Source organism: Stegodyphus dumicola, chromosome 4 (assembly GCF_044657685.1).
Source record: "Stegodyphus dumicola isolate Sdum_Otavi_A_Nest chromosome 4, ASM4465768v1".
In the NCBI taxonomy this organism is placed as follows: domain Eukaryota; kingdom Metazoa; phylum Arthropoda; class Arachnida; order Araneae; family Eresidae; genus Stegodyphus; species Stegodyphus dumicola.
In genome coordinates, this window is record NC_140771.1 from 88558647 (window position 1) to 88586588 (window position 27942).

Consider the following 27942-nt stretch of genomic DNA (forward strand, 5'->3'; position numbering starts at 1 on the left):
ACATATCATTTCCCTGATTTTTACGCACCATCACGATGATACCGGAAGGGTAGTATGCAGTGAACCACACAGGGATGAGAAAATCCTGTGTGCAGTCTCCCAAGTCACTGTTTTCAGCTCTTATGATGTGTCAGACGACATGGTTTGACATCGCAGACACATTGTTTCAGTTGACAGAACAAGAGAGGTAACTTCACAACCAGTATCAAGAGATTTTAGCACTGCGTCTCTTGTCAAAGCCTCTTTCGATTTCAGGACAGCAGACGAACTAATGATCTTGTTTTCCGTCTGATATCGTTCCAGATATAACAAATCAGAGGATGTAAAATACAACTAAGAAATTAAGGAGGTGTGGCTAATTCAGTCTGAAGATTGTTTCCATTAGAACAACATGCCAAAATGCTCTGCACATAACGAGGACAGTAATCTTACCTACATTAATTATTCTATGTTTTCCATATTATTATATATATGTAATGGTTTAAAATTTGTTTTGAGTTCAAATTAATGCAGTAGGTACTCAACAACTTCAACAATGTACTAAACAAAATAGGAACTTAATCAGTTACTAATCCTCACACGGAGTCAACAACGCAACATGTTGCCAGTTACCACAGATCTTTCATCTTTTTCTCTTGACCAAGTAAGAAGTATCATAGTTCTAAAGAAGAATCAACTCATTATTGAACCTTCGAATAATACTGTAGGATTTTTTGTATGTTTTCATAGTAGACTACATACTGTGTTGAACGCTTGAGTTCTTTGTGAATCACAACTTTTCTAAGGCATCAATGTATAACATTCAGTTGATGAAGTTATAATATTTTGAATTCTAAAGGAGAATATATGTCCTATACATATAAAAGCCCAGAACAATACAGGTAATTATGGGACATAGCAAGGTTTTGTAGTTGAATAGCTTATTAGCAGTAGTTAAAACATAATTTTGCTCTATTAGATGGTGAAACATGGATTAAACATCTTGAAATTTATGAACCATTTGCTTCAAAGCCTAATGCAATACTTAAATATTTGACATGCTGGGAGAACAGGACACTAATATCATTTTGATGATATTTATTTTATGAATGTTTAATTTATAGGGAGAAGGGAACACATTCTCTAAATATTAAGTCTTAGTTTGTAGAGACATTAGGATTTTTTGGAAGCAAGAGAGATTGAAAAATTAACGCTGCTTTCGCCGGGAATCGAACCATGGACCTCTGAAATACCAGCTCAGTGTGATGACCACTACACTAAGAAGGTGGGAAAAATACCTTATGAGTTTTAAACAAAGATATTTCTTCCCCCTTCTTTCTTTTTCTTTTTTTAATGAATAAAGCTTCAGACTTATCCAAACCAATTTATTACTTTTCAGAACCTCTGTGTATGTGCAGTTGTAGTACTTATTTCACCCAGCAGACAGATGCACTTTAACATTCTGAAAGAGACAACTATTTGGATTTACTCATGAAGACATATGTTTAAAGAACTTCTGCCAGTTAAATTTTTATAATTACTTATTTCAGTTCCTGTTTTCATAAACTTCTATTCCATAAGTTCATAAGATGATATTTACATTATTAAAGAAACTAAGAAAGCAACATATTTTAAATTACAATGTAACATATACCAAATGAAAAAAAAAAAAAAAGAAAAACAAGCTGAATTTCATGAATCAGCCCAGTAGAATGGGAGATATAGAAAAGTAGTTTTTTTTGGGGGGGGGACTGAGTGTACCTTACAAACCAAAATGACTTCTTCTGCCTTGTAATGGGGGGAGATGAAAAACTGTTTCTTGGCTATTTTCATAATAATATGTACTTATGAATATGATGCAAAAAAAGTTTTAATTCCCAAAATAAACTGCAGACGACAAGCACTAAATATAATAGTGTAGCAATACATTACACAGCTAATTTTATTTCAAGACAAAATTTACATTTCTTGAACTGCAAATCACAGAAATTGGCATAAAAAATAATTTGTTCATACCTTGGGCATGCATCGATAGATGAGAATATAGATTCAATAACTTCATCTAAAAGACCTAACATATTTTCAGCATTAGTGCAAGCTTCAATGGGGCTTTCTAATTTGCTGGGATTCAGCTGAAATATATAAAATAGCTTTCAGAAATTTATGAATATTTGAAGGTAGTAAAAAACACAATAAATAATATATCTATGAAGAAAATCTATTTTTATACATTTACTGAAACCACTCCATAAACCAACCTCACATGACTGACGACTATCCATGACCTTCAGAATAAAATCCTGAACTGCTTGATGTAAGAATCCATTGGCTGTTGAACGCATATAATGATCCATTAGAGTTGTTGTAAGAGAAGCTGATCTGAACAACGTTGTGGTATCTTCTACAACAAATGTGAAAACTGATTATACTGAACTATAGCACAGAAATGAAACTGATTATACATTATTCTAACAATAATACATATTCTTAACTACATGCATGAATTTTCAAAAATTAACATAATATTATAGTTTTGGCATACCAAATATGGAATATGTTTAATCACAATTTTTCACCAAGAGTTTTACAAATTTTACACTGAAGTAAAAACACATTTGTTTAGTTTTGCTTGAAAGTATGGTATTCAAGCCTTTAATTTATCTCTGTTGTAGGAAACTTCCAACAAATCTGTAAAAGCAAGTCCTCACATTTTCTCTGCAAATTCCATTTCAACTGTGGTAACAGACACTGACTAAAAAGACTATAAATAAACCAGTTTTGAAACTCCCTAACTCTCTTCCCTCTTTAGTGTTATGCTCGCACATGTGACTGAAGGTTGCAAGACATACCTGGTAACGTTTTGTCCTATGCCAATTCAGCGCTATAGTTTTCTTCAGCAAGTCCTTATGCTTCTTTAATATCTCATTATCATACCTATGAATGAGGTTGAATAAACAGCACATTTTTTTAAAAACAGATGGACATTTTTCATTCCTACAATGTCCTATAGTATTCTGCGAGCTTGACATTGAAATTTAACTAGTGACTTTGGTGACGTTTCAAGATATAACTTCCTTTAATGTCCTGTTCTACAATGAATTCAAAAATAACAAGAATAAATATGTAACTAACTCTATACAACATTAATGTTATGAATGAATACGTGTTTGACAGATGAAGATATTAAGTATTCTTTCTGGTATTATACATGGGTAAGTACACATTTAGCTTTCATTCAATTTTAGGTTATGATGACAAACCAGAATCAAAATCTAAATATTTTCTTCTATTCAAGTCACTGTTGGTTTGGTTTGATTTAGTTTATTTTGGCAAAGCAAACTAGGACTACTGGCCTAAGGGGAGGGATGCCTTCGTAGAGGACTTTCTAAGAGAAACTGGCTCGTATACACATGGGAAAACCACAGAAATGCCCATGCAGCTAGCCCGTTTGTCCGAATTTGAACCCAGGTCCAAACTACCGGTGTTCAGCAATTCTACTGCTCAGCCGCTTTTGGGCTTGGGTTATCGTTGGTCTCAACGTAAACATGATAAAAACCAAATCTTAATAATCTCTTCTTTTAAGCTCATTGTTAGTATTAATTTTTACAATATCAAACTTGAGGTTATAAATATGAGTTTATCTCACAGGAAAACTTTTTTTGTTATCCTCAAATCCGAAACTTATGTTACATAAAATGCCAGAAGATGAGAAATTCTTGTTTGTAAATAAATCCCAATAATATGCAAATAGCAAACTTACTGAGTTTACTTTATGTAAATAGAGAAGCAAACCATTCTAAATCCATTTTTAAAAGAAAATTGGATATATTTCCATTACTAACATCACTTCAAAAAATCCCTAAAGTATTAGGTCAGACAGAGTGTTTGGTGTTCACATGATTCCTTGGTTTGAAATGTTTTGGTTTTAATATTTTTTTTAATTCTTTGTTCCATTTATATAATTATTTGAAATTTTTTTATCATGAATTTCAATTTCTGGTCTTTGTGAAATATTAGTTATATATACAAATGAATATATCTAAGATATAAGAATATAAGCAAAATACATGTAAGACATAAAATATGTAATTCAAAATTATTAACATTAACCCATAAGCACCCAGTGATCTATTCATAGATCACCTACTTTTAGAAAGGCCATTGAAAACAATATTTTTCAATCACTTTTTTTTGTCACTAGCTGATTTCTTTACACATGTAGCCATACCCCCAAAGACATTTTGAAACATTTTTTTCCAGAAAAGAGCAGCAGATTACACGTGAAGTTAACCAAGTGATGCTTCATAGCACAGCTTTCGATTTTGTATCCAACGGAAAAATATTTAAAAGTAAGTTATACTTTTCTTACGTGTTCTACATTTTCAATACCCTTTTAATTGTTCTGTGTTATTTAGATTAGAAAGATAACTGTTCTTATAATTAAATTTTTAGCTTAAACATGCTGATCTATAAATAGATCACTGGGTGTCAGGGTAATACTGTTTTTCTCCCTTTTCATTTTTACCAAAATGTCCAGGTATAAAGTGTTTCACACCACCAAAGAAGCATTAGAATATATGTTTTCTTAGAAGACTGAGTCAGATATCATTACTTTACTGCCAGAGGTGGAAGAGTTAGCTGACGAAGAGTGCTTTGATGATGGTGAAATGATCATTCTGTCGAGAAAAGCATAAATGATTTTGGACCTAACATTAAAGCAGCTGCCATCTACATCTAGCGCCAGTAATGAAAATGAAAATAAAAGAGAATTAAATTGAAATTATATATATAAAAAAAAATTGCAGCCAAAAGTAAATTAGACAAAAAGTATCCCTACTTATGCTTTTAACCCCTTGATGCGTTCGATATTATTTTTATAATTTTTTAACTAAAAACTGCAGAAATTGAATATTATGATCGTAGAGACAGAGAATATATGAATTTAAAAAACTCTACTCTTGCCCATTGTTCTCTGGGTGGTGGTCGCACTGTGAAATCCCATCACGTTTAGGACTTTGAAACTTACTGAGGTAGAAGGGGGGGGGGAACTTACCTTTCTCCGTGCAAGTTTCCAATAAATGATGAAATTTACGAATTTTTAAAAAAATTGTATGTAAGAATTGCATTCTATATAGTTTTTTTTTACATTATTTTACAAAGTAAATTGTCAGAAAAAATTAATAAACATTTAAGTAATTTTTCTGTAGCAGTGAAAATATAAGTACCTACATAATAAGGACGTTTGGCTAAATGGATTAAAAAAACTCAGTAAAATAAGGATAAAAAGAGACTCGGTGTTTTTTTTTTTTTTTTTTTTTTTTTAAATTTCAAACAACAAATTTTTTTGTGACACTGTTCAAAGCATTTTTGTCTTTTTGGTACATGCATAGTCCCACATTGCCCGTTTCGCACGTGTATCTTCTATGAGGTTTCTTCCCTGTGCTACAAAATGTATACTGCCTGGATCTAAATTTCACTGGTATATGTCCAGCGTTATTTAGTTTCTTTTCATCTGACACATGAAATTTGTGGGTTTTTTATGTTAATTAGGGGGCTCAGTGTTTTTGGCTTTGGTACGGATCATTTGTTTCCCATTCATACCTATTTTATTCGTATTTTGTCCCAAAATATTCAGAAAATATTTTTAATTTAAATAAAATTTTAAGCGATTTCTATTTTTAATTATAGCAAAGTATATTTACATTAAATTTAAACCACAGGAAATAATTTATAAAATCACAATACTAGCTTGGGGAGCAAGCATGTTGAGGTCAGAGAAAAGCATCTAGAAAAGAAAGACCTTTTTACTATTTGTTTACTAACAAAATAACTCTGTGGTTTCAAAACCCCTTATCTATATCCGGGTAAAAATAAAGATTCCTATTTGAGAAGCAAGCAAACGCCATTGTGAAGAGCAGTGGTTTCAAGGCGGGACCACCGAGCCTCTAGAGCATTATGACACAATGCTCTAGTGGGGCCGTGGTCGCACCCTCAAACCACAAAGCAAATGCCATACATATAAGAGGATTTTCTTTATATATGCAGTTTAATTATTGCTATTTTTTATTGTTTATGATAGAAATCATGATGTGCAATGAATAACTTTTGAAATTTAAAGTTTTTTATATTAATAAAAGGAAGTTATTTTGTCTCATTGAAAGCAAAATTTTAAAGTACTAAGACCTAAAACATGTATTATTCTGCAATCATTTTGTGTTATTTAGAGGTAAAAGATCAGCAATCAATCGATTTTCACTCAAAAATTTCGGAAAGAAGAGGAGAAAAAAATTTGACGAGCGTCAAAGGGTTAACAGATAAGGTAATTTGTTTGGTGAAAATCTTTTGAGCATTTTAAATATTTTAGAAAATATGAATCCATTTGGAATTTTCGAAGAATTTTTACCTCCGAATTTTACGAATGTGTAATAAATGAAACAGAAAGGTATGTGAAAGTGTGGAAAAATAAGCCAAAGTTTTCAGTTACAATTGCTAAGTTGAAGAGTTTTATTGGTTTGTTGATTTTCTCTGGCTACCATACTTTACATAATGAACATAATTACTGGTCAGAGAAAAATCTCATGGTACCAATAGTAAAAAATAATTTAGAAATTATTTTTTAATTTCGGTTCCTCTAAATGATTTAGAAATTAAATCTGTAATTCATTTTGCCAACACTAATTATGCAGCAATGCAAAAATCAGACTGGGCATTCAAAATAAGAAAATTAATCAAGCATATTTAATCACAGTTTTCCAAAATTTGGAATTTTTGATAAATTTGTCTGTTGGTGAAATGATCATTAGATATTACGGTTATCATTTTTTCAAACGATTTCTTAAAGGCAAATCAGTTTTGCTATAAATCATGGGCCATGCATAGAGTAAAGGGCTACTGTTATAATTTTGACTTATACTGTGGTGTGCAGAATTTTGAAAATACTCCTGAAACTTTGAATGAACTGCTTGGAACACGAGTAGCGAAAAAGGGTATAAAAGACATCTGAAGACATATCGCTGTTGTGTACTTCAAATTGAGGAACAAATTCGAAGAAAAGCATTGGAAGAAATTTGGTAATATCATCGAGACCAAAGTGATAGGCTCTATATATTTCAATAGAAAAGACCATGTTATAGGTAAAAGATGAAACCAAAGAAGGCGCTAGTTTAAAAAATGTAAGGGAAGTCCTATTACGTTTTGTACACAACCTTGTGTTAAATGTTTTCCACTATATCACACTTAAATATTGCTAATTTGCTCAATAAAAATATAACTAATGAAGTTTAAATCAGCAAAATATTTTTTTTCTTTTAAATCTTTTTAGTTGGTTTTAATTTTGAAAAAAAAAAAAAAAAAAAAAAATTTTAAAATTAAATTTGTCATTTTTTAAACAAAAGATCAGAGGGCAGTTACTTGTTCTTTTATTATCAGATGTGCCTAGCGATCTATTTATAGATCACCTATTATCTGAACTGCTAATTACGGTAATTTAATAAAACTTCATAATTGCTTTATTTACGATATATGAAATGTACTTTAAAAATAGTTTTCAAAAATTCTCATTCTAAAATAATTTGCACGTTAATGTGTTAATTAGCCAATAGCCTTTTCTTATTTGACATTTTAATTTGGCTATCTCCCTTTTTTGTTCTAAATTATTTATAACTTCTATGGACAGCATTTTACACACATAAAGTACTTTCATTATATTCTTTATATTGTTGCGTGCGTACGGGTTCGTTATGAAATGAATGCACAAGTCCGATGAAAAATGAACAAAAATTTATTATTATCACAACAGAAATGCTTAAATTTTCTCAAATTATCATGCAGTATCACAATATCTCACAGTAGTTATCTTTTAACTACTTAAATGTACAATAGAACGTAATTCAAAACAGCTAAAGAACGCTAATCCGCGAATTCGCTATAATCAACAACGGCAGTTTTCTAAACAACAACAAACTAAGCAACTACTACAAACTGAGATGTTTTCCTCCTTTTATAAGATTTTAAAATCACGCGCTAGAATTTTCCAGTACTTTCTCGAAATCAAAAAGAGATATTTATTTATTTAACGCACGCGCTCTTGTATTTTTAATTTTTCTGGCTTAGCTTTCTTTTAATATTCGTCACGCGCTGTACTGCGCGAGAAATAAAACCATTTAATTTATAATTGAACTAACATTAGCTTTTTAAATACCAAATTCGTAACAATATTTTATGCATAGAATTTTATACCTAAATACGTTAAAATGTGCACTCCAATTATTATATTTATTTTATACATATTTTTTACATTTAACTTCACATTCAAATGTGTGTATGTTGTACTCAATACATTATTTCCTGGTCAAATGCATAATATTCTACTTTCATCAACTATGTAAATCAACGTAATAGCTGTTTATTTTTAAATTTTTAATATTTGTATTCAAAGGTTTGCCTATCAGTATGAACTGCCAAAGTTGCCTATCAAAAAGCAAAAATTTGCAACCACCAGCTCTACCAAAAATCTCTCTACCAAAAATAAGTGTTGGCAATTCTTTTTGAATGACAACATCTGATGGCAATTCAGAGTCTGGTAACGTATCTTTTCTAAAATGATATTGTCAAAGGAAAAGTTATGAAATATTTACATTTTTTCTATAAATATCAAAATTGATGAAACTGATAAAAATAATCAAAACGGACATTTTAAAGTTATTTTTCACATTCAGTGGATAAAAATTAAAGTTAAATAAATGCACAAAACCTTATCATTGTTTAATTTTAGTAAAAAAATGTACTTTACACAATTATGGATTAAAGATTCAAATCAAGCACAAAATTCTACATTTCAATAAATATTTGAGCGTGAAGTAATATATCTTACAGCAGTTTAAAGAAATCTAAGGATAGTTTACTATATAATTAAAGATCATAATAATTAAAAATAATGCAATAACTTTTGATTATTAATATAATTATATTTATTTACTGAAAATAACATCAATGCAAAATAGACAACACATTATTATAAGCAATAAAAAATCACCTTCAATTTGTATTTCTCGGTCATTCATAGTTTTTAATAACATGGCTTCTTTTCTTTCAAATCTAAATACTCTTAAAACAGCATTTGCAAGAGGAGTCCGGTCCCTATGGCACAAATCGGCTAAAACACTCACAACTTCTAAATCTTCCTCCATTATAAGCTAAAACAAAACAAAAAAACAACCTTCAAAATCACACCATTTGATAACTTCCTAAGATTTTGATTCCAGGAAAAAAATGTATGTATCATTTGCAAACATTTTATTTTTATCAAAACATTACATTAAACAAATGTATTTAAAAAATTCTAAAGAATTGTGCAGTTAAGCTATACAAATTATTTACAGCTTCCTAATATAATTAGGATATACATGGTTTGATAATTAAATAATGAGACTAATTTTGCTGTGGCTAAGATAAAAACACCATTGGTTAACTAATACATTCTCTAAATGGCCAACTTTCAGGCGTAATCCAGAATGACACTACTAAGCATACTGAAAGAATACAGCACCATTTCACATACTAGTTAATGTAAAAATCTTGTTACATAAACAACATGGAGCAAAGAACAAGTTTCGTTTTAAATTTATAAGACAAGCATATGGGCAGAACAGTTCATCCTTTGAAGAGATATTCAGGTCATATCTAAAATCATGCAATTAGTTCCTTCTTCAAAATATGCACAAGATTTTTTAGCATCCCCCCAAAAAAATTGTGTGCATTCTTAAACATTGATCCTATTCCTCAGATTTGTTCTTTTAAGATTAATTTCTGCTCTCAAAACTGAAGTTACCATTGAAAATATACTTCTGCTATGACACTGAAGATATTAAAAAATTATAAATATCTAGTCTTCTACAGTACCACATAAATATATACACAGGTTGTTTTAAGTCTGATTACAATGCTAGCCACCTAAAATGCAACATCATGAATAACAGATATCACTGTTATAGTTATTGGACAATAAGGTGCAAAGGTGAATTAATTAAAACTTTAGCTCTGTTTAACTCACAGATTATGAAAAAAATTGGTATTTTATGTAGCCCCCTTTGCTGGCAATAAATGCTGCAATACAGTTTAGAATTGAAAAACCAAGGCTTTAAATGTGTGCTTGGGACATGTTAGTCCCTGCTGTTTTCCCCCATAGCTTGCCAAAGTTCCTCTGGCATAGCTGTAGGCAATGCTGGGTCACTCATTTACCAACCACTGACCATAGGAGTTCAGTGAGTAATATACAAAGAGAATAGGAAGGTCTAGACAGCAGAAGACCAAGTAAACAACAAAAAATTTGTGAACATTGCAAAGCATGTGCAATCACAATCTGTCCTAAAATTATGTTGCAGACTTGAAGACATTCAAAACTTAAATAAACAGACTGCAGAACTCAGACATGCAATGGCAATTGACTGTGGCAGCAATGCATATTTATGTGGGTGCCGTAGTAAAATCAAAAGACATTGCAAACCATAAACACAAGAAAATTCATAATACAAAAGTCAAGATGTCTGTCCCAGTGTCATCAGACTCAGATACAACTGTAATAGTATTGCTCTAGGCAATAGATGCCTTGCAAAGATTTGCCTTCTCTGTAGACATTATCGAACAGTACATGCTGACACATGTTGTTGTGCAACCAAAATCTTTATATGCTAGGTTTCTTAATATTGCTGTCATTACCATGAGCATAATATAGCTGTTCTCTCATTCGGTGAGCTACAAAACTGGTTGTTCCCATCTGCTAATTGATTCTTCTTACACTCACTGATTCTTATCATGGTGAGTTGAGTATGAGCACTGATTTCTTGGAAAGGTAATACATAATCTTTAAGGGCCACAGATCTCCCTTTGTCAAATTCAGAATTTTACTCAAATCAATGCCTTTTTATTCATGAGGCACACTGAAGCTTTGCATCCAAAGGAACAGCAAAAAAATACATAACCACTTATTGTTCAACCACTTATACATAACCACTTATTGTTATTTAGTATTCAAAACCACTTATTGTTCTCTCTCTTTTATAGTGCTTCATAAGTGCAGCACTTTTATAGTACAGCATAAGTTAATAATATTAAGATATTCCCCTTAACCTATTACACAGAATGTTTTTGTTGAATAAAATATTAGCAAGACTTCAGGGGGTCTTAAGGCTGTGATTTACCCAAACTATGTTTATCAATAAAATATATAATGACTAAAAATAAAAAAAAAACCTAGATTAAAAAAATTTTTAAAGTCACAGGAAAATTATTAAAAAATTATTTCAGGCTAGTAATGCTATTTGAGAAATATTTTTATAATAACATTCTGCAATTCTGACTTTTCATAGGATGCAAAAATCTTTATATTAAAAATTTTTCCAAATATGTATACAGTAAAACGCAGATGAATTTAGTCTTTTATGGTAATGCTTACCTTAGACAAGTCATTTTGGTACTAATATTTGTTAGTTTTTCAGAAATACTGATGACTTTGTGGTGAATGGTCACAGTTTGTCATGAGAAGTTTTCCTACAAGCATTAACACTTATATAAAATTTCTGCAATTGTTTTGCCTGCATAAGGTGAGGCTCAGTCCAATGGTGTTTATGCCAACAAATCACAAATATATAATAGAACTGTTAAAAACAAAAAAAGGATTTGCATTTATTAAGACACACTTATAGACTAAAATCTGCATTAGAGATGAGGTTCCCATAAAAGTTAGTAAAATGTTGTGACTGTACGTAAACATTTCACATAACATACTGCAAAACAGCAGTACAATCAGTTCATGTATATCACCTGTAATCGATCAACCAGGTTCCTAAATACAGCATAGCCACGTTGGACTTTACATGCATTGCTCATAAAAATGTCTAGAACTATTAGATCACAATATTTAAAGAGTTGGAGATCCTCATATGAAGAACCCTCACAGTATATGGCAAAACACCATCATGTAGAAACTAAAGTTTGAAACCAGGTATATAGCTATTACATATGATTACATGAAATTTATATGCACAACTGAAAAATATCATTAGATGCTATGGAAACCTTTCCAATGCAATTTTTATGACGTGAATATGTCTCAATAAGTTACAACACACTCTTTTCCTATTTCTAGCAATGGTGCATACTTTCATCCCATTGTCTTAGGACATTGAAAAGAAAACTTCATCATGTGTAAGAAAAACTACCATTAGCGTTATTAAATAAAAATTCATTACGTAATAATAAATCACAGTTAATACCTCTTTTAGTGCATTGTATTCAGCTAATGGCATTATAACTTCATGAATGTAGCGTATTCTAACACGCAAAGAACCCCAGTCTTCTCGAATAGGAGGTGTCAGACCACCAAGAGGGAACCAATCTTCTATTTCTTCACCACTAATTAAATTTTCTAATTCTACAGTCACATCCGCTAGTAAAAAATTAGCATGACATTTTATTATGTGATACATAAATTATGAAACATTAATTTAATTATTATACATGATACATTATTGAAGATAAATATAATTAGTCAATTAACAGTGAAAAACCAAAGAACAAATTTACCTATTTCCATATCTTTAGAACGTTTTCCTTTATTGTACAGTGTTATAGCAAAAGATGTGATATCAGATGGAATGTCTCTAGAAAAACAGTATCAAACAAATTGTCAAATACAATAAACTAAACAAATTTTTAAATTAAGATTTTGACTGCTTTTAATAAAAATCTAATTTAATTTTTTTCATATATTTTTAATAATAATAATTTAAAACAATAAGCCTTAAAATAAATTTCTTCACCAAAATTAAGAAATAAGTTTTTAATTTTTGACACAAATATAAAATTGAAAAATATGAGATACAACAAACCATGAAGCAAAGAAAGAAATTCTGACTCATGCGGGAGGAAAAAAAAATTGAGCTCTAACATAAAAAGAAAACAAGTTTGTATGTTTAATACATTCAAAACTAAAAAGAATAAAATAAATAATTTCAACAGCAGACAAACAGAATGATTATAATTTAAATATTTCTTAAAACCCAAAACACTATTTTCTCAATACACATCAGAAAAAAAGATTAGCATTGAAATCCCAATTCCCATGATTTCCAAACAGGTATCACCTTTCACGAAGAATAAGGAAGAAAGAGGAATTGATTTAATCATTATTTAATAATGAAAGCCAACTTTTATTAGGCATTAATGTTGAATACAAAGTCTCAATGAATTTCAAAATGACAAATGATCTATCTACTTTCATCAGAAACAAACTATTATGTGCTATAAGTTAATTCCACTCACCATATTCTACATTTATTATATATATACTATAACACAATATGCATTCAGCAAACTCTACTTAGGAAATCAGAAGATTTAAAGAAAAAATCATGAAGATATTTAAATAAAATTAAAATCACTAAATAAAATTGAATAAATTTGATTATCACACGGAACACCTTAAAGAAAGCTAATTTACTATATGTACATTTTCCACATGATTTAAGCAGAAGAAAAGCATGTTTATAAAATTTTCCCTAAAATAGCATTCTGTGGCATCAGAGGGGTTGGTTCACATCCATTGGTCGAGCATTTAGTTTCTAAATATTTTCCAATAATTCTAAAACAATACTCTATGAAATGCTTTTAAATTTGTTAAAAACTTAAAACATTCTCCCCATTACTTTATATCAGCCTCTTTCATTGTTAAATTTTGATTCATAAATATTCACCTACACATAACCCTGAAATGCTATGAAATCAAAATTCAAGAATTCCGTTTCTCAAGTAATTAAATTCAATGAATTTTTCAATGATTTGGAATTGTTAAAAAATATGACAGGTTATGAAACAATGAAACACTTATTTATGCTTTTAAAGAAAATACAAATTTATAAGGAAAAAAAGCTCCAAGATAACAGTTTTTTTAAATTATTATTAAATTCTTTTTTCAACATAAATTGATTAAACAATTTCATTTTATGTGTCAATACATTCTCTAACTTTCATATAGCAACATACTTTATAGTTCATTTATGAAGTTCCACTGTTCAACAATCGAATTTTGTTGAACTTTGTAACTTTGTGTCCATTCATCATTGTTGTTGACTGTACATTTTTGGATTAAAAATAACAGCTATAACTATTATAGAATTTATTAGCTTAATTTATACTATTATTTATATCAATGATTTCATGTACCTTAGATCATAAAAATTATTTTTAAATCATTAAAAAAACAATGCAAGAACATAAATTAAAAGAAAGTTCATGTAAAAAAAAGTGAAAACAACCTTATTACTAAAAAAGTGACCATGGTATTTAAAGTTTTAAGATACAATGTTACTGGTACATGTTTCTCTCTTTTTGCTATTAAGAGAGATTTTTAAAAAATTTCTCCTCATCTTAATGGAGAATATGCTTATAATCATTCCATATAATGGCTAAATGAAGATAATAGTTAAATGTCTTACTACAAAGACATCGACATTCTTCTTATTCTATTCAGACTTTAAAAAAATGAAGAAATTAATAAAATAACCTAAGATGAATTCTTGTTTGTCTCTAAGGCTACTATCATACATCCATTTCTTTCAGATGAACAACTGCTTTAAGCAGTTTTTCTACCACCTTCACCACTGAAAGAAATTTTCACAATTTTTTCCTTTCTTTTGCAAAAAGTTCTAGGTTGTTTGTTTCTAACAACAAATTAGCTATCAGAATTGAATCTTCATCACCAACTATCATTTGAAATGGAGAACTAGTTTTCCCGTTTTCCTTAGTTAAAGTGATCCATAGTGATTGGCTACTTTATATTGTGTGACAAAGCAGAAAAATTGTGCAAAGCAATTGTTCTTCCAAAACATTTTGAATGTGTGATATGACCTTAAGGGTGCTAGCCCTTCTTAGTTTTTCAAAAATTAAGCAAAACAACAACCTCATTTTGGCATACATTTCGAATTCAAAATCTATACCAAAATAAGGCTACCACTTTGTCTAATTTTAAGTTTTACACTGCATGTTTCTCTTCCAGTTTAAGTACTTCAGCTATTATCCTGCTAAAATGCTACAATTATAGTCAAAAGAATAAATAAACAAGTAATAAAAATTTAAATAAAAATGTACACACACATATATTTAAAACTGCAAAATGAGGGAAGAAAAGTTACTATCACAAACCATCAAAATAAAATGAAACCTGTCTACAGAAAATCTACAAAAGCAAAGGGAAAACAATTAGGATAATTTAACTACATTCATTCCAATTATAGAATCTCAAAAATGTCCTATACTCTTTTTTTTTCGTCACTATCTCTCCATTTTGAAAGTACATAATTTGTATGCCTGCCAATTTCCTTGAATACAATAGCTATTTTTTCAAGTCCCTTTCCAGAATTGAACATGGTAATGCCCATTATCAACATGTAACTAAATTACTGTTAAAAGCTGATAATGCAGGCACTTGAAAAATATAGATTGCTAGGACCAGCCTCTGTGACAAATCCCAGTGACAGCAGATGATGTCTTCCAAGTGAACTCTGGCCAAAACAATAAGTTTTAGCCAACATTTTTATGCGAGTTTGACATCAATACTATCATTCAAATTCTTTTGTAAATATTGCAGTTTTTAGTGCAATTTACAACTAAGTTTCTTAATTTCTAACGTTGTATAAGTTTTTATTATTTAGAGTGTGTGCTTCTTATTCTGAATACTGATTCAATTTATGCAACCAAATGACTTCTTCAAATATGGGCTACCTTCCTTCTTCTTATTTTTTAACTACTTTGGGATCAACCATGGCTTTCATTTAATCACAGACATTGTTTCTGGGATTACTGGTACTTGAATGCACATAAAAATCTTCAACTGATGAATTAGAATTTCTCAGAAACTTTTATACTCACAGAAATATGTCACTGCAGTTAATGTATTTTATCTCTAATTAATTATGATTAAGCATGATTATACATCCTCTCTCAAATGTCTTTTACATTGTTCAATAGATTATAATAAAATAATGTTATATTATACGGGGTTCATAGCCACATTTTAGTTAAAAAAATAAGCACCTATAAGCACTTTTCAAGCACATTTTAAGAAAAAAAATAAGCACCTGTCTAATTACATTATACACAACTGCATAGCCTTAAAAATTAGACTCATAATTTAAAATATGAGAAATGCAGTATTTATTAAGAGAGAATAAGCATTACCTCAAACATGGAAAATAATTACTTTTTTTTTTAAATTTTGAATAACAGTTCAATTTAAAGAACTAGTTTACAATGAGAGGAAAAAACTATCCAGAACTAAACTATATTACAAGATTTAATGATGAAATTCCAGTTTGAAATAGAGGAAATAAATAATAATAAGGCATATTTATTCTATTCGCTTGGAACTTAATAATAAATACAATTTATTTTTCCACTCACATTGATATTTAACTAATTTAAATCTAAATTCTGAACATTTTCTAAATTTTCATCGTATATCAGTTTTCCCTTAATAGATATTGCAAGCAAAGTAATTAAAGTAAAAAAGAGGAACATTTATGAAATCAGAAGACAGAAATTTGCTTCATACAGTAAACTTTAACAGTAAAAGCTTAACTACCCGCATACTTGGAAATTGGTGAATATTCGGAAAGTCAAGCGTAACTTGAAAAAGAGGAGCGGAGGGGGGGGGATAGACTGTAGCCGTTCTTTAGGTTTTTCCGTTAAATAAATGCATTTGACAATTCGATATGTGTATCATATAAAAACAAACCAACGGAACAGAAAAATATTCTGCTTTGCAAGCACAGTAAAACTCTTTTAAGTGTTCATAAACAAATCTCAGACCGAACATCAAAATTAATTATCTTTGCAAAATATCGCAAAAGTTATTGCGCAATACATGCGCCGTAATTCTTCCCTACATGATATTACGCAATCGGAATCAACAGCTGCCAGTATTGGGAGAATAAAGAACTAAATAAAGGAAAAGAAAGGATTGGATTGGATTATTCAATTATGGCAAAGCACACGAGGGCTATCCGCCTGAAGGAAGGGATGCCTTCATGGAGGACTTTCTAAGGGAAACTGGCTTGTATACACGTTACACATGGGGAAAACCACGAAAACGCCCATGCAGCCAGCCAGTTCGCGGGATTCGAACCTCGGACCGAACTACCAGTGTTCAGCGTCTAAAGGAAAAAAAAAAAGACTTACCAATCTGGCGTGGTTTTCATTCTAATTTTCAACAGACTGCGTTAAATTTCCGGAATAGAATCATTCTTCGCTTGGGTTGGTAGACCGCAGAACTTTTAGTCCTATTTAATCCAGATTGGAAAGTGACACAAAAGAAAAAAAAAAAGGTCCGTTGCTTGTTTTGCAGCGAACTGTAACAGTTTCAATATTCGAGATATTGCAGAGAAAGGGGGAGAACTGCTTTATTTAAACCATTCCGAATATTATTCCTTAGAAAGCTAATCTGTGTTAAAACACAACCATTTTTAGAAGTTTACTATACTTCAGTTACTGCAACTATGTTATTATAAGCATTCATACATATGCTCATAATATAAGCATAACGATCATAATAAACACGAATGTGAACTGACCAAGCGGAACGAGAATGCAAATTATTAAGATCTTGATAGAAATTCAAACGTGTGTAGTATTTGGGTGGGAGGAAAAGAATGCCGAATGTACCGGAATTTTCTACTTTGACAAACAGAATGATGGGCACCTGTCTATACTCTCCGCGCACACCAAAGGTTATGTTCATGCAGAGAAAGGGGGAAAAGCTATTTCCGGGAGTATGATTCACCATCTGACATTCCATATTAGGAAGAAAAGTTGTTTATTTAGTTTCGGCTTTGGTACGGGGTAAAATTGCGCATTCATTTAAAAAAAAAAAAAAAAAAAAAGCAAAAAATAAGCACTAAAAACAAAAAAATAAGGGCTTTAAAGAAAAAGTAAGCACCTATAAGGGCCTTTATATTTTATTTTCAAATATAAGGACTTATAAGCACTTATAAGGACCGCTACGAACCCTGTTATATGATCAATGAACTACGATACTTATAAAGACTTATCTGCATTCTGAAATAAGGATGAAATTATCATCTTGTAATACACTGAAAACCTTTATTTCAAAATAATGACAAGCAAAAATTGAATTTTCCCAAGTAAATTAAAAAAAAAAAAAAAAAAAAAAAGAAGCAAGTCTTTATCATATCAGTTAATCAGTCAACACTGATTTGTCTATTAAAATATTGCAAAATAATAAGATAGAATGATAAAAGATAATTTCAGTAACAATAGCAATGATAAAATGGAAAACTGATAAAAAGAACAATGATACTTATCAGATGCCACTAACTTGATTATTTCAGGAAATATAAAATGTCTTTTTGAAAAACTGGAGTAAAATAATTGTTTTTGCTTATATGGATGTGTAATGTTTAACATTACATGAAATACTCCTTTTCTTTTGCTCATCTTAGACAAAGACTTTGTCAATCCTGGTGATTTTTTCCTTCCTTTACAAAACATCAAAATTTACATGTGCACTACTGAAAATATTATTTTTTAGCAATTTTGAGAATTACAATACAATTATTTTTTTTAATATTATCTAACTTTAAGGTATATAAATCAGACAATGAGATCATAAAAAGAGACGAGAAAAATATTATAAAATGGGCAAAAGCTGAAGTAAATTCAAATGATCTTTTCTAACAAAAAATTTTCTAACATTAAAATGGTTGGTTTAAATTATATTTAGACATATTTTTTTATTTTTTTACATAGATGTATTTAACGCAGAGTTACTTTTTTAATTAAAATGTCATATAATTTATTTTCTTTTTTTTTTCTTTTCAAAAAAAAAAAAAAAAAAAAAAAAAGTCAAAGAACTCCTAAAGATACAAAAAGTTAACATCTTTATTCTCATCATCATTTCTGTCTCTCTAATCCAATCATGAGAACGACAGTTCTTATCTAGAATGTAAAAGAATAAATACAGTAATATATCTTTGGTCTTATCCTTCTATGATTCCCTTCTCATTTTTATGTACATATGAAAACTTCAAAATTATATCATGGAAAGGAAGAGGGGAGGACCTGATACAATATACTAAAACACATAATAAATCATGCTTACCATACACCAAGCCTTAAGATTTTACAGAAAGGTATATGCTTGAAGAAGTAATAAAATACTAAGACCAAAACAAGAGGGACAGTTTTTTAAAATACTCACTCAAGGATAAAATCTTCTTCCCATATTGGATCAGGTGGACATTTAACTTGGGTTCGACAAACTTTCACTTGATTTAAGGAAATTATACAGAATGGATGAGGTACAAGTCTCACAGGCAATCGGTGAGCTTCTAGTAATGTCAGATGTAGACTTCTTACTTCGGTTACATTGTGGCTTGGTGCCCTACCTCTTGGAAGTTGTGGAGAGCACAATGGTTTGATAGCCTGTATCCATTCCTAAAATAATAATAGAAATCATAATTATTTTATTCAAAATTAGTAATTTTCCAACAGAATTCTTAATTGATTATTAATTATAGCAAAGCACTTGAGATATTTTCTTGTGGATGAATGCCTTTGTATCTGACTTTTTGGGAAATGGCAGATAAAATAATTTTTGCCACGGGCAATAAAACTGAAATTACCAATGATCAACACTAGTAGGAAACATCTTCATGAAAGATTTTCCCATTTAAATGCATTAAGATTTTGTTTTTCAGTTTGCTTTCTTGAAGTAATATCACTCAGTCTAAAATTTCAATATTTCAATCATAAGCTCAGATAGTTGCACAGAGCAAACTTCATTCTGTGACTCAGAATTTGCCAATCATAATACAGCAAGATTTTACAGATGACAGAAACAAACAGAAATCATAAATAAGGTTTAGACTAATAAAATGAAATTCTACAACAAAATACCTCATACACTGAGAAGATATAACATGAACATTAATAGAAAAGAAATTAATTTTACATTATAAGATTCTAGCTAAATTTATTGCCCTTGGCAACTAGAATACTTGAGAAGTGTGTAGTGACTATTTCAAAAGCTTCTTAAAACTGCAATAAATCCAAAGAAGGTTAAAATTTCTTTTAATTTTAACTCAAGAATATTCACAGTCGGCCCCTCTCAGACTTATAAGAAGCCTCCACTTAGGCTTGAACTTAAGACAGAAAAATAGGAAACCAAATTAATTCAAACTAACTAAAACTTATCTGAAACTGCACAGAAATAACTAACTGAGTTGGCCTTTTAAACCTCACCAGTGAATACTAACAGATCTGCAGCAATATAGTCGAAGGTAATAAGATTCGGCTTAAAGCAATGATGTGGCCAGAAGGCAGAACATGCTCTACTGGGAACTTCTAAGCTCTTCTAAACAAGTGGCTGAGACTTCCCACAACTACAGATTCTACCTCATTTACATAAAATTCTATACTGAAAACACATTTTGGCAAGGAGTTAGGTGGGAATTCAGAGAATAAAGGAAAGGGTTTCAAATTTAAAAATAACTATTAGGAAATTAAAATAATCCCTACAACATCATTAAGTATGGTTACAGTCATAATCTTACTATACAAGTTAAGTTAGTTAAAATATTAAGCTGTAATATCTTAACCATTAAGTTTTGAGATACTATGAACACTTAAACGATATTTTTAACACAAATTATTGTATTACTGCAAATTTTAGCTACAAGTAGGATTTTAAAAATGAAGAAACAAATAAAAAATAGCTTTGAATTTAAGCAATCTCTTTTTTATATCTTAAAAATTTTAATAAAAAGTGGTTCAAAATTGAAATAATAAATTAACATTTGTATAAAATTTGCACATGTCCAAAGTTCTAAAAAAATTCAATTGTGTGCCAATTTTATTAATATTAGATTCATGTCTTTGACCTAAATTTCATCATAGCAGTACAAGACAGCAAATGGTGTTTCACAGTCTCTGCCTACTTAGGCAGAGGATGTTTTGAAAGAAATATTTTTTGATGATTTTTTGGAAATGACAGCCAGCGGAAACAACAAGAATATAATTCCTGTATAAACAAAAACTATGCAAAAAATGAGGAAAGGTCCCCAATAACAAAGGATAAAATGCAGGCATATTTTGCCTTATGCAAAATTAACAAGTAAAAAAATATAACACTGATACATAGTAGTTAAAAAGAACTCAAGACATACTTTTTTATGCTATGTCATTTATGTTGTGTAAACACTTTTTGGTTACATTTCCTTTTCTTCACTTTGTCAATAAATGAAGATGGGAGATCATGAGAAGTGCAAAATCCAGATGATTATTTGAAAATAAATTTAAACAAATAGTATATGTGCTAGGTAAAATTGTATTCATTAAAGAATATGGAATGAAATTTTAAGGGTATTACATTATGTACAGTTTATTGCTGTCAAATGAGTACACTAAGTTAGTTTAGAATAAAATATCGAAAGTTATGAAAAATACTATCTGGATGTTTTCATGGTTCAAAATTCATATAGGGGAAAAAAAAAAAAAAATTCAAGACAGTAATACAACTGTGCCATTAAGCATTACCATGTAGCCAGCCAAGTCAGTTTTAGGAAAAAGGCTCCTTATCTTAAGGAACTGATATTGGTGATCTATTCTTAGAGAACTGTTATTAGTGATCAGAAATGTTTAAAATTATTTGAAGATTAAAAAAAAAAAAAAAAAAAAAAAAAAAACACTATATAGCTACTGGGATAGTTACAGAAAAGCACAAAAATATTCCTAAAGACACTGGCACAACATGAGAAAAGAAATAAAAACTTTGCCCTGTAAAAGAAATTTGTCTCCACGTTGATATATAAAAATGGTATGATAAAAAGAAGGTACTTACACATCATCACCAAATTTTCCCTAAAATATGCAAAACTCTGGCACAGAGTTTGGCATGCTCATAACAATCCTTCAATGAACCATTGTCAACATTTTCATACGTGTTTTTACGCTGTATTCCATATTCTAACGGTTTTTTAAAACTTTGGTAAGATTTCTACAAGAATACAGAATTTTGTCACAGTATCTCTACAGGGAACAATGAGCAGATGTGAATGGCTGAGTACTAGCGTTGAAGTTTGCATGATGCCAAGTCCTTGCAATTTTTTCATGTTTGTTTAAGCAAAAACCAATCACTGCACACTTGGGTAAAAAAGCAGGAAAAGAAAATAATGCGAAAAAGTTCAGAAAGATTTGAAAATTAATACAAGTGCTTTATTTTTTAACGCATTAAGTAATACTTATTTAACAATTAAAATCTGTATTTTAAATTGCTAAAGTATGTTGACTTTTCATATATTGATGAGGTTTACTAACTTAAAAGCAAAACAATTACATTTTGTAAGTCAATAAATTAATAACTAGCTAACAGTAGAATGTCATCTATTATATATGAATGATAAAAGTGACTACAACATTAGGTAAATTTCTGAACAATTTTAAAATAAATACATTAATGAATACATGTGAATTTATTAAAATGCAAGAGTTTATCTTTGTGTGTGTGTATCACACAGCACATAGATAAATAAGTACAAAGATTTAAAGTTTAGTGCAAAGCTATCATATCATATCTAGGGACTCATGCGGCTAGGTAGGACATTTCCAAGAACCGAGATTCTAGTGGCACTGGTTTAACTTTTTGAAGACCATATAGCCTTTCATTCAGACCCCAAACAGCTGAAATTCTGATGCTGTTTTCTTCCCTCCCCTAAGGTATGCACTAGCAAATGCAGTTTCCCCAAAAGGATTTTTTTTTTTTTTTTAAATCTTTATTTGTTAAAAGTAGAAAGGATGTCGTTTGAAATCTTCACTCTTCTTTTGTGTTAATGGATGGGGTGGGGAGAAAATTCCTGTAACTCTCGAAAACTATTTTTTTTTTGGGGGGGGGGTTGGTATTTAAACATAGAGATTAGTGAAGGCTTCAATTTTTAAAGAGTTAAATGGGAGGTTTCGAGAAATGTTACATCTAGCCGAGGAAGGGATGTCTTGGCTATGAGGAACATTTCAAAACTTTTTCAAAAATGTTTTGTTCGCAGTTGTGTTCGACATAGATATCAACCAATGAGTCGAAAGTTCTGCTTTTGAATGGAGTTTTGTTGTAGTATAAGTGTCTAAGTCATTTTTAAAATGTTTAAATATTCAATAAATTTATAATCATGGAAATTTCAGAGTAGACAGTATTGAGTAGACTTGGTGATGATGTGCTATTTATGATGATTTGTTTTACAAATTATTCACCACCAAAAGTTCACCAAATTTGTCGTATTTCATGCTGATTGTGTGAAAAGAAATGTCATTGTTATATAATAGATTTTTTTTTAAAATTAAATTTAAGGTGAATATTTTTTTTAAATCTGTATATGTGCGACTTTACTTTTCTGCTGATTACTTTTACTACTTTTAAATTGAAATTACATAGTTACCCACATACTGTAAACAATATATTAGACGTGTAAAAAAGGAAAACATAGATTATGTAATAATGATAATAATAATGAGGATACACATTACATTAATACTAATAAACATACATCAACAACTTCTAAACCATCGCATCTCTCTCTCTATGTGTATGTAAATATATGACTTATTAGACGTGTATGCATATACAGTCAAAAGTCGTTAATCCGGACTCGTCGGGACTTCGGCGATTCCGGATTATCGATCATTTAAATCTGGTAAGATGGCATGCAGAAATTATAAAATTAAAAATATGAAACCGTAATTTATGAAATAAAGAACAATTATTATCTAAAGGGTATCAAAATTTACAAAAAAAAAAAAGCTTAATATTTGTTTACTTTATTAAACATTTCTTTCAATGTAAGTTGTTTAAGTTGCTCCGTTTTTTTATGTGATAATACTTCCTCTTTAATTCCATAAAAGGACATAATTTCTTCTTCAGTTACAAAGTTCCACTGTTCAAGTCTTATAATTGCTGTGTCGAGAATAATGACTAATTTGTCAATCGAAATTTTTTCGTTTTCAATAACCTCTGTGTCACTTTCTTCGCTATCGGAAGCGAATTATAATGACGAGGAATTTGATTTAAATCATATCAAAGACGGAGTACATCGAGATGAAATACTACATTTAGTAAGAAATTATAAGCCAAATAAAAAAAAACATATGCTCTGAAGAAAAAGATAGTGCTGACAGATCAACTTCCAATTCATTGCGCGGCGCGGCGTCCACTAATAATTACAATAAACTAAAATCCATGATTTTAAAGGAATATCAACCAACCCCTAAAGAGTGCTTAAATCATTTTCGTTTTATGCAAAAACTGTCATCCGAGAACTTTGTACAGTTTGCATCAAGGTTAAGTGCAAATTTTGAATACAGTCAAAAGTCGTTAATTCGGACACCCATAATCCGGACCTCAAAGCTACAAACTTTCTGCGCATGCGTCGCTTTCACGCATGCGCACAGGCGTTTACGAGAGCGCATAAGACCCTTACAGCTGCGAATATGTTTGTGCACATGCGCGTTTAATGTGTAATGGAGTTATATGCTAAGCTAAAGTTATCTAATTCAGTTAATGTTGCAGATTGCGTTGATCCTTAATCTTCGAAATGGATCCGGCTTGTTATTTTTTGCAGACTGTTAGAGCAATTTTATAAAAGTAAGCTTGAACTTTCGATTATGTCAAATAGAATTTCCGATATATATTTACTACAAAGCGAAAGTATGTTTTGAAATCCGAAATCTGTTTATCAATTTCACGCTGCTCTGCGGCTGAGGGGGGGGGCAGAAACGTCATTATTAGATTATGATAGATTAGAAAGATTATGTCAAATAGAATTTCCAATATATATTTACTAATATGTAATTTGTATCTACAAAGCGAAAGTATGTTTTTAAATCCGAAATCTGTTTATCAATTTCACGCTGCGGATTGGAAGTTGATCTGCCAGCACTATCCTTATCTTCAGGGCAGATGTTTTTATTTTATTTGGTTTATAATTCCATACTAAGTGTAGTATTTCATTCTGTCTTTGATATGATTTAAATCAAGTTCCTTGTCATTATAATTCGCTTCCGATAGTGAAGAAAGTGACCCAGAGGTTATTGAAAACGAACACATTTCGATTGACAAATTAGTCGGTATTCTCAACACAGCAATTATAGGACTTGAACAGCGGAACTTTGTAACTAAACAAGAAATTATGTCTGTTTAATAGAATTAAAGAGAAAGTATTATCACATGAAACGAAGCAACTTACATTGAAGGAAATGTTTAATAAAGTAAACAAATAAATATTAAGCTTTTTCTTTTTGTAAATTTTGATACCCTTTAGATCATAATTGTTCTTTATTTCATAAATTACGGTTTAATATTTTTAATTTTGTAATTTCTGCATGCCATCTTACCAGATTTAAACTGATGATCTATAATCCGGAAAAATCGATAATCCGGAATTGCCGAAGTCCCGACGAGTCCGGATTAACGACTTTTGAGTGTATTATTGTCAGTTGAGAAATGTAAAAGATTTTAAATCGTTATGTGATCTTATGGTTTCGGATAAAATATTCAGTGAACTTGATCGTGAATTAAAGACCCATATAGCAGTTAAACAGGGAGAGACATGGTTTGAACCCCAAACCTTAGGTTGTGAATGCGATATTTATTTGTCATCAAAAGGTAAACAAAAACCAGAATCCCTTTTTGCAAAATCATTTACAGGTAACGATAATAAAAGAAGCGATGGAAATAATGTTATAAACTTCGTAATTATAACTACAAAAATATTTCTGATGTATATGTATCTGGAGCAAAAGATCAAACATGTATTTTGTGTAAAACTAATCAAAACCACCCATTACAAAATTGTCCTAATTTTAAAAGGCTTTCAGTAAATGAGCGTGTTGAAATTATTAAGCAAAATAACCTTTGTTTCAAATGTTTTTCTTTGCAGTGTAATGCAAAAACGTTTAGAGCCATATATTGTTTCTGTGGGAAAGCTCATCATTCTATGATTCATTTTTATAAACAAAATAAACTTCTTTCCAAAGTAGAGAACGGTGATGCCGAACAAACTCAGTGCAATGCTTCAGTATCAAGGTCAAGCCGAATACATAAATCATCTGTGCTGTTACTCACGGGCAGTGTATATGTTAGCTCTGTTGATAAAACAAAATTGAATAAAATGATGCGCATATTATGCGATAATGGCTCTGAAAGAAGCTGGTGTACGAAGGCCTTTGCCAATTGCTTAAAATTAAAATCAATTAGAAAGGAAAGGTTGTCAGTTTTTTCCTTTGGCTCAGCAAAGCCTACTGAGAAATTATATGAAGTAGTAGAATTAAAATTATCTAGTAGATTCAACCCTAATCAGTGTAGTGAAGTGCTGGTGGCCGATACTATTACAGCGGCATCTGTTTCTGTTCCAAATGAAGAAGTACAAAATATTATGCAGTCCCGCGGATTAGTCTTAGCCGACTGCTGTGACAGTGATATAACCATTGAGATATTAATTGAGGCAGATGTGTTTTGGCAGATTATTGAAGCTTCAGCTTTCGAAAAAATAAACCAGGAAATTACTTGCGTGCCAACGATTTTTGGGTTTGCTTTACAGGGAAGTCAAGATGATTACAAGCCAAATATTAAGACTGCAGTTTCAGCGAATTTTTGTGTAACCGCTTCAGATGTTCAGATATTATGGGAGCTTGATGCTTTAGGAATTAAAGAAAAGGAAGAGTTAAATGTAGTTGATAAAGCGCTGATCGATGAATTTGAGAAAAATTTAAAATTCGTGAATGAGAGATATGAAACTGATTTATTATGGAAGTTTAGTTACGATGAATTAGGAAATAATTATTTTTTAGCTAGAAAGAGGTTTGATGAGTTAGTAAAGGATTTTTCTAAAAATGATTGGGTTGCTAATGAGTATAGGGATATAATAAATGACCAAAAACAAAATGGAGTTATTGAGGAATGTGGTAGAGATGAGCATGAGTATTTTATGCCTCATAGAGCAGTTATTAAAGAAGATAAAGAAACAACTAAAGTTCGTATAGTCTTTAACTGCATTTCAAAATCTAAAGGTAATCTTTCTTTGAACGATTGTTTGGAAATTGGCCCAAATTTAAATCCAAATATTCTTGATGTGATTCTAAAATTTCGGAATTACAAAATAGCGTTTAATGGTGATATAGAGAAGGCTTTCTTAATGATAAAAATTTCTGAAAGAGATAGAAAATTCTTAAAATTTCTTTGGTATTCAGATAACCCTAGTGAAGAATATAAAATTATGAGAATGAAAAGACTACCCTTTGGATGTAAAAGTTTCCCTTTCATTTTGAGTGCTACGATAAAGCATCATATAAAAAAATATAAGGACAGTAAACCGAAGTCATTTGAAATGTTAAATTCATCACTTTACGTAGACAATTTATATTATGGTGGAGACAGTGTGAGAGAATCATTTGAGTTGTCGTCGGATGCTGTATCAATATTAAAGAGTGGTGGATTTAATTTAAGGAAACTGAGGTTGAACAGTAGAGTATTAGAAAAATTGTGGATAGAAAATGGACTTAGTGACAGTTCAACAACTGAAAGTCCTAGGGTTGAATTGGAATTCTGATAGAGATGAGTTGTCGTTGGAGGTGAAGAGTTTGGTAGATTTGTGGAAAACGTCGCGACGCACTAAAAGATGTGTTTTACAGATAGCTGCAAGAATCTTAGATCCTATTGGTTTGATTGCACCGTTCGTGATACGTATAAAGTTATCGTTACAGGAAATTTGGGAGAGAGTGTGTGATTGGGTCGAAGAATTGCCGGAGGACTTGCAGCAAAAGTGGATAACGTGGTGTAAAGAAATTGAAAAATTAATAGACGTTACTATTCCGAGATATTGTTTTCTGGATTGTGAGAATGAGCAATCCGAA

At 30.5% G+C, this 27942-nt stretch overlaps 1 protein-coding gene across 6 annotated transcripts in view; it reads right to left on the reverse strand.

The window, feature by feature from the left end:
* vap (RAS p21 protein activator vap) overlaps nucleotides 1-27942 on the reverse strand; it is a 138485-nt gene that overhangs the window by 41386 nt on the left and 69157 nt on the right. For 5 of the 6 annotated variants that reach the window (XM_085815183.1, XM_085815181.1, XM_085815180.1 and 2 more), the window contains 6 exons: nucleotides 19250-19485; nucleotides 12562-12638; nucleotides 12252-12424; nucleotides 9014-9173; nucleotides 2238-2380; nucleotides 1996-2111 (listed from right to left, as the gene is read on the reverse strand). In XM_085815183.1, the coding sequence (XP_085671309.1) occupies nucleotides 1996-2111; nucleotides 2238-2380; nucleotides 9014-9173; nucleotides 12252-12424; nucleotides 12562-12638; nucleotides 19250-19485 (905 nt within the window). The remainder of the gene's footprint in view (nucleotides 1-1995; nucleotides 2112-2237; nucleotides 2381-9013; nucleotides 9174-12251; nucleotides 12425-12561; nucleotides 12639-19249; nucleotides 19486-27942) is intronic. The other variant, XM_085815179.1, reaches the window with a different exon arrangement.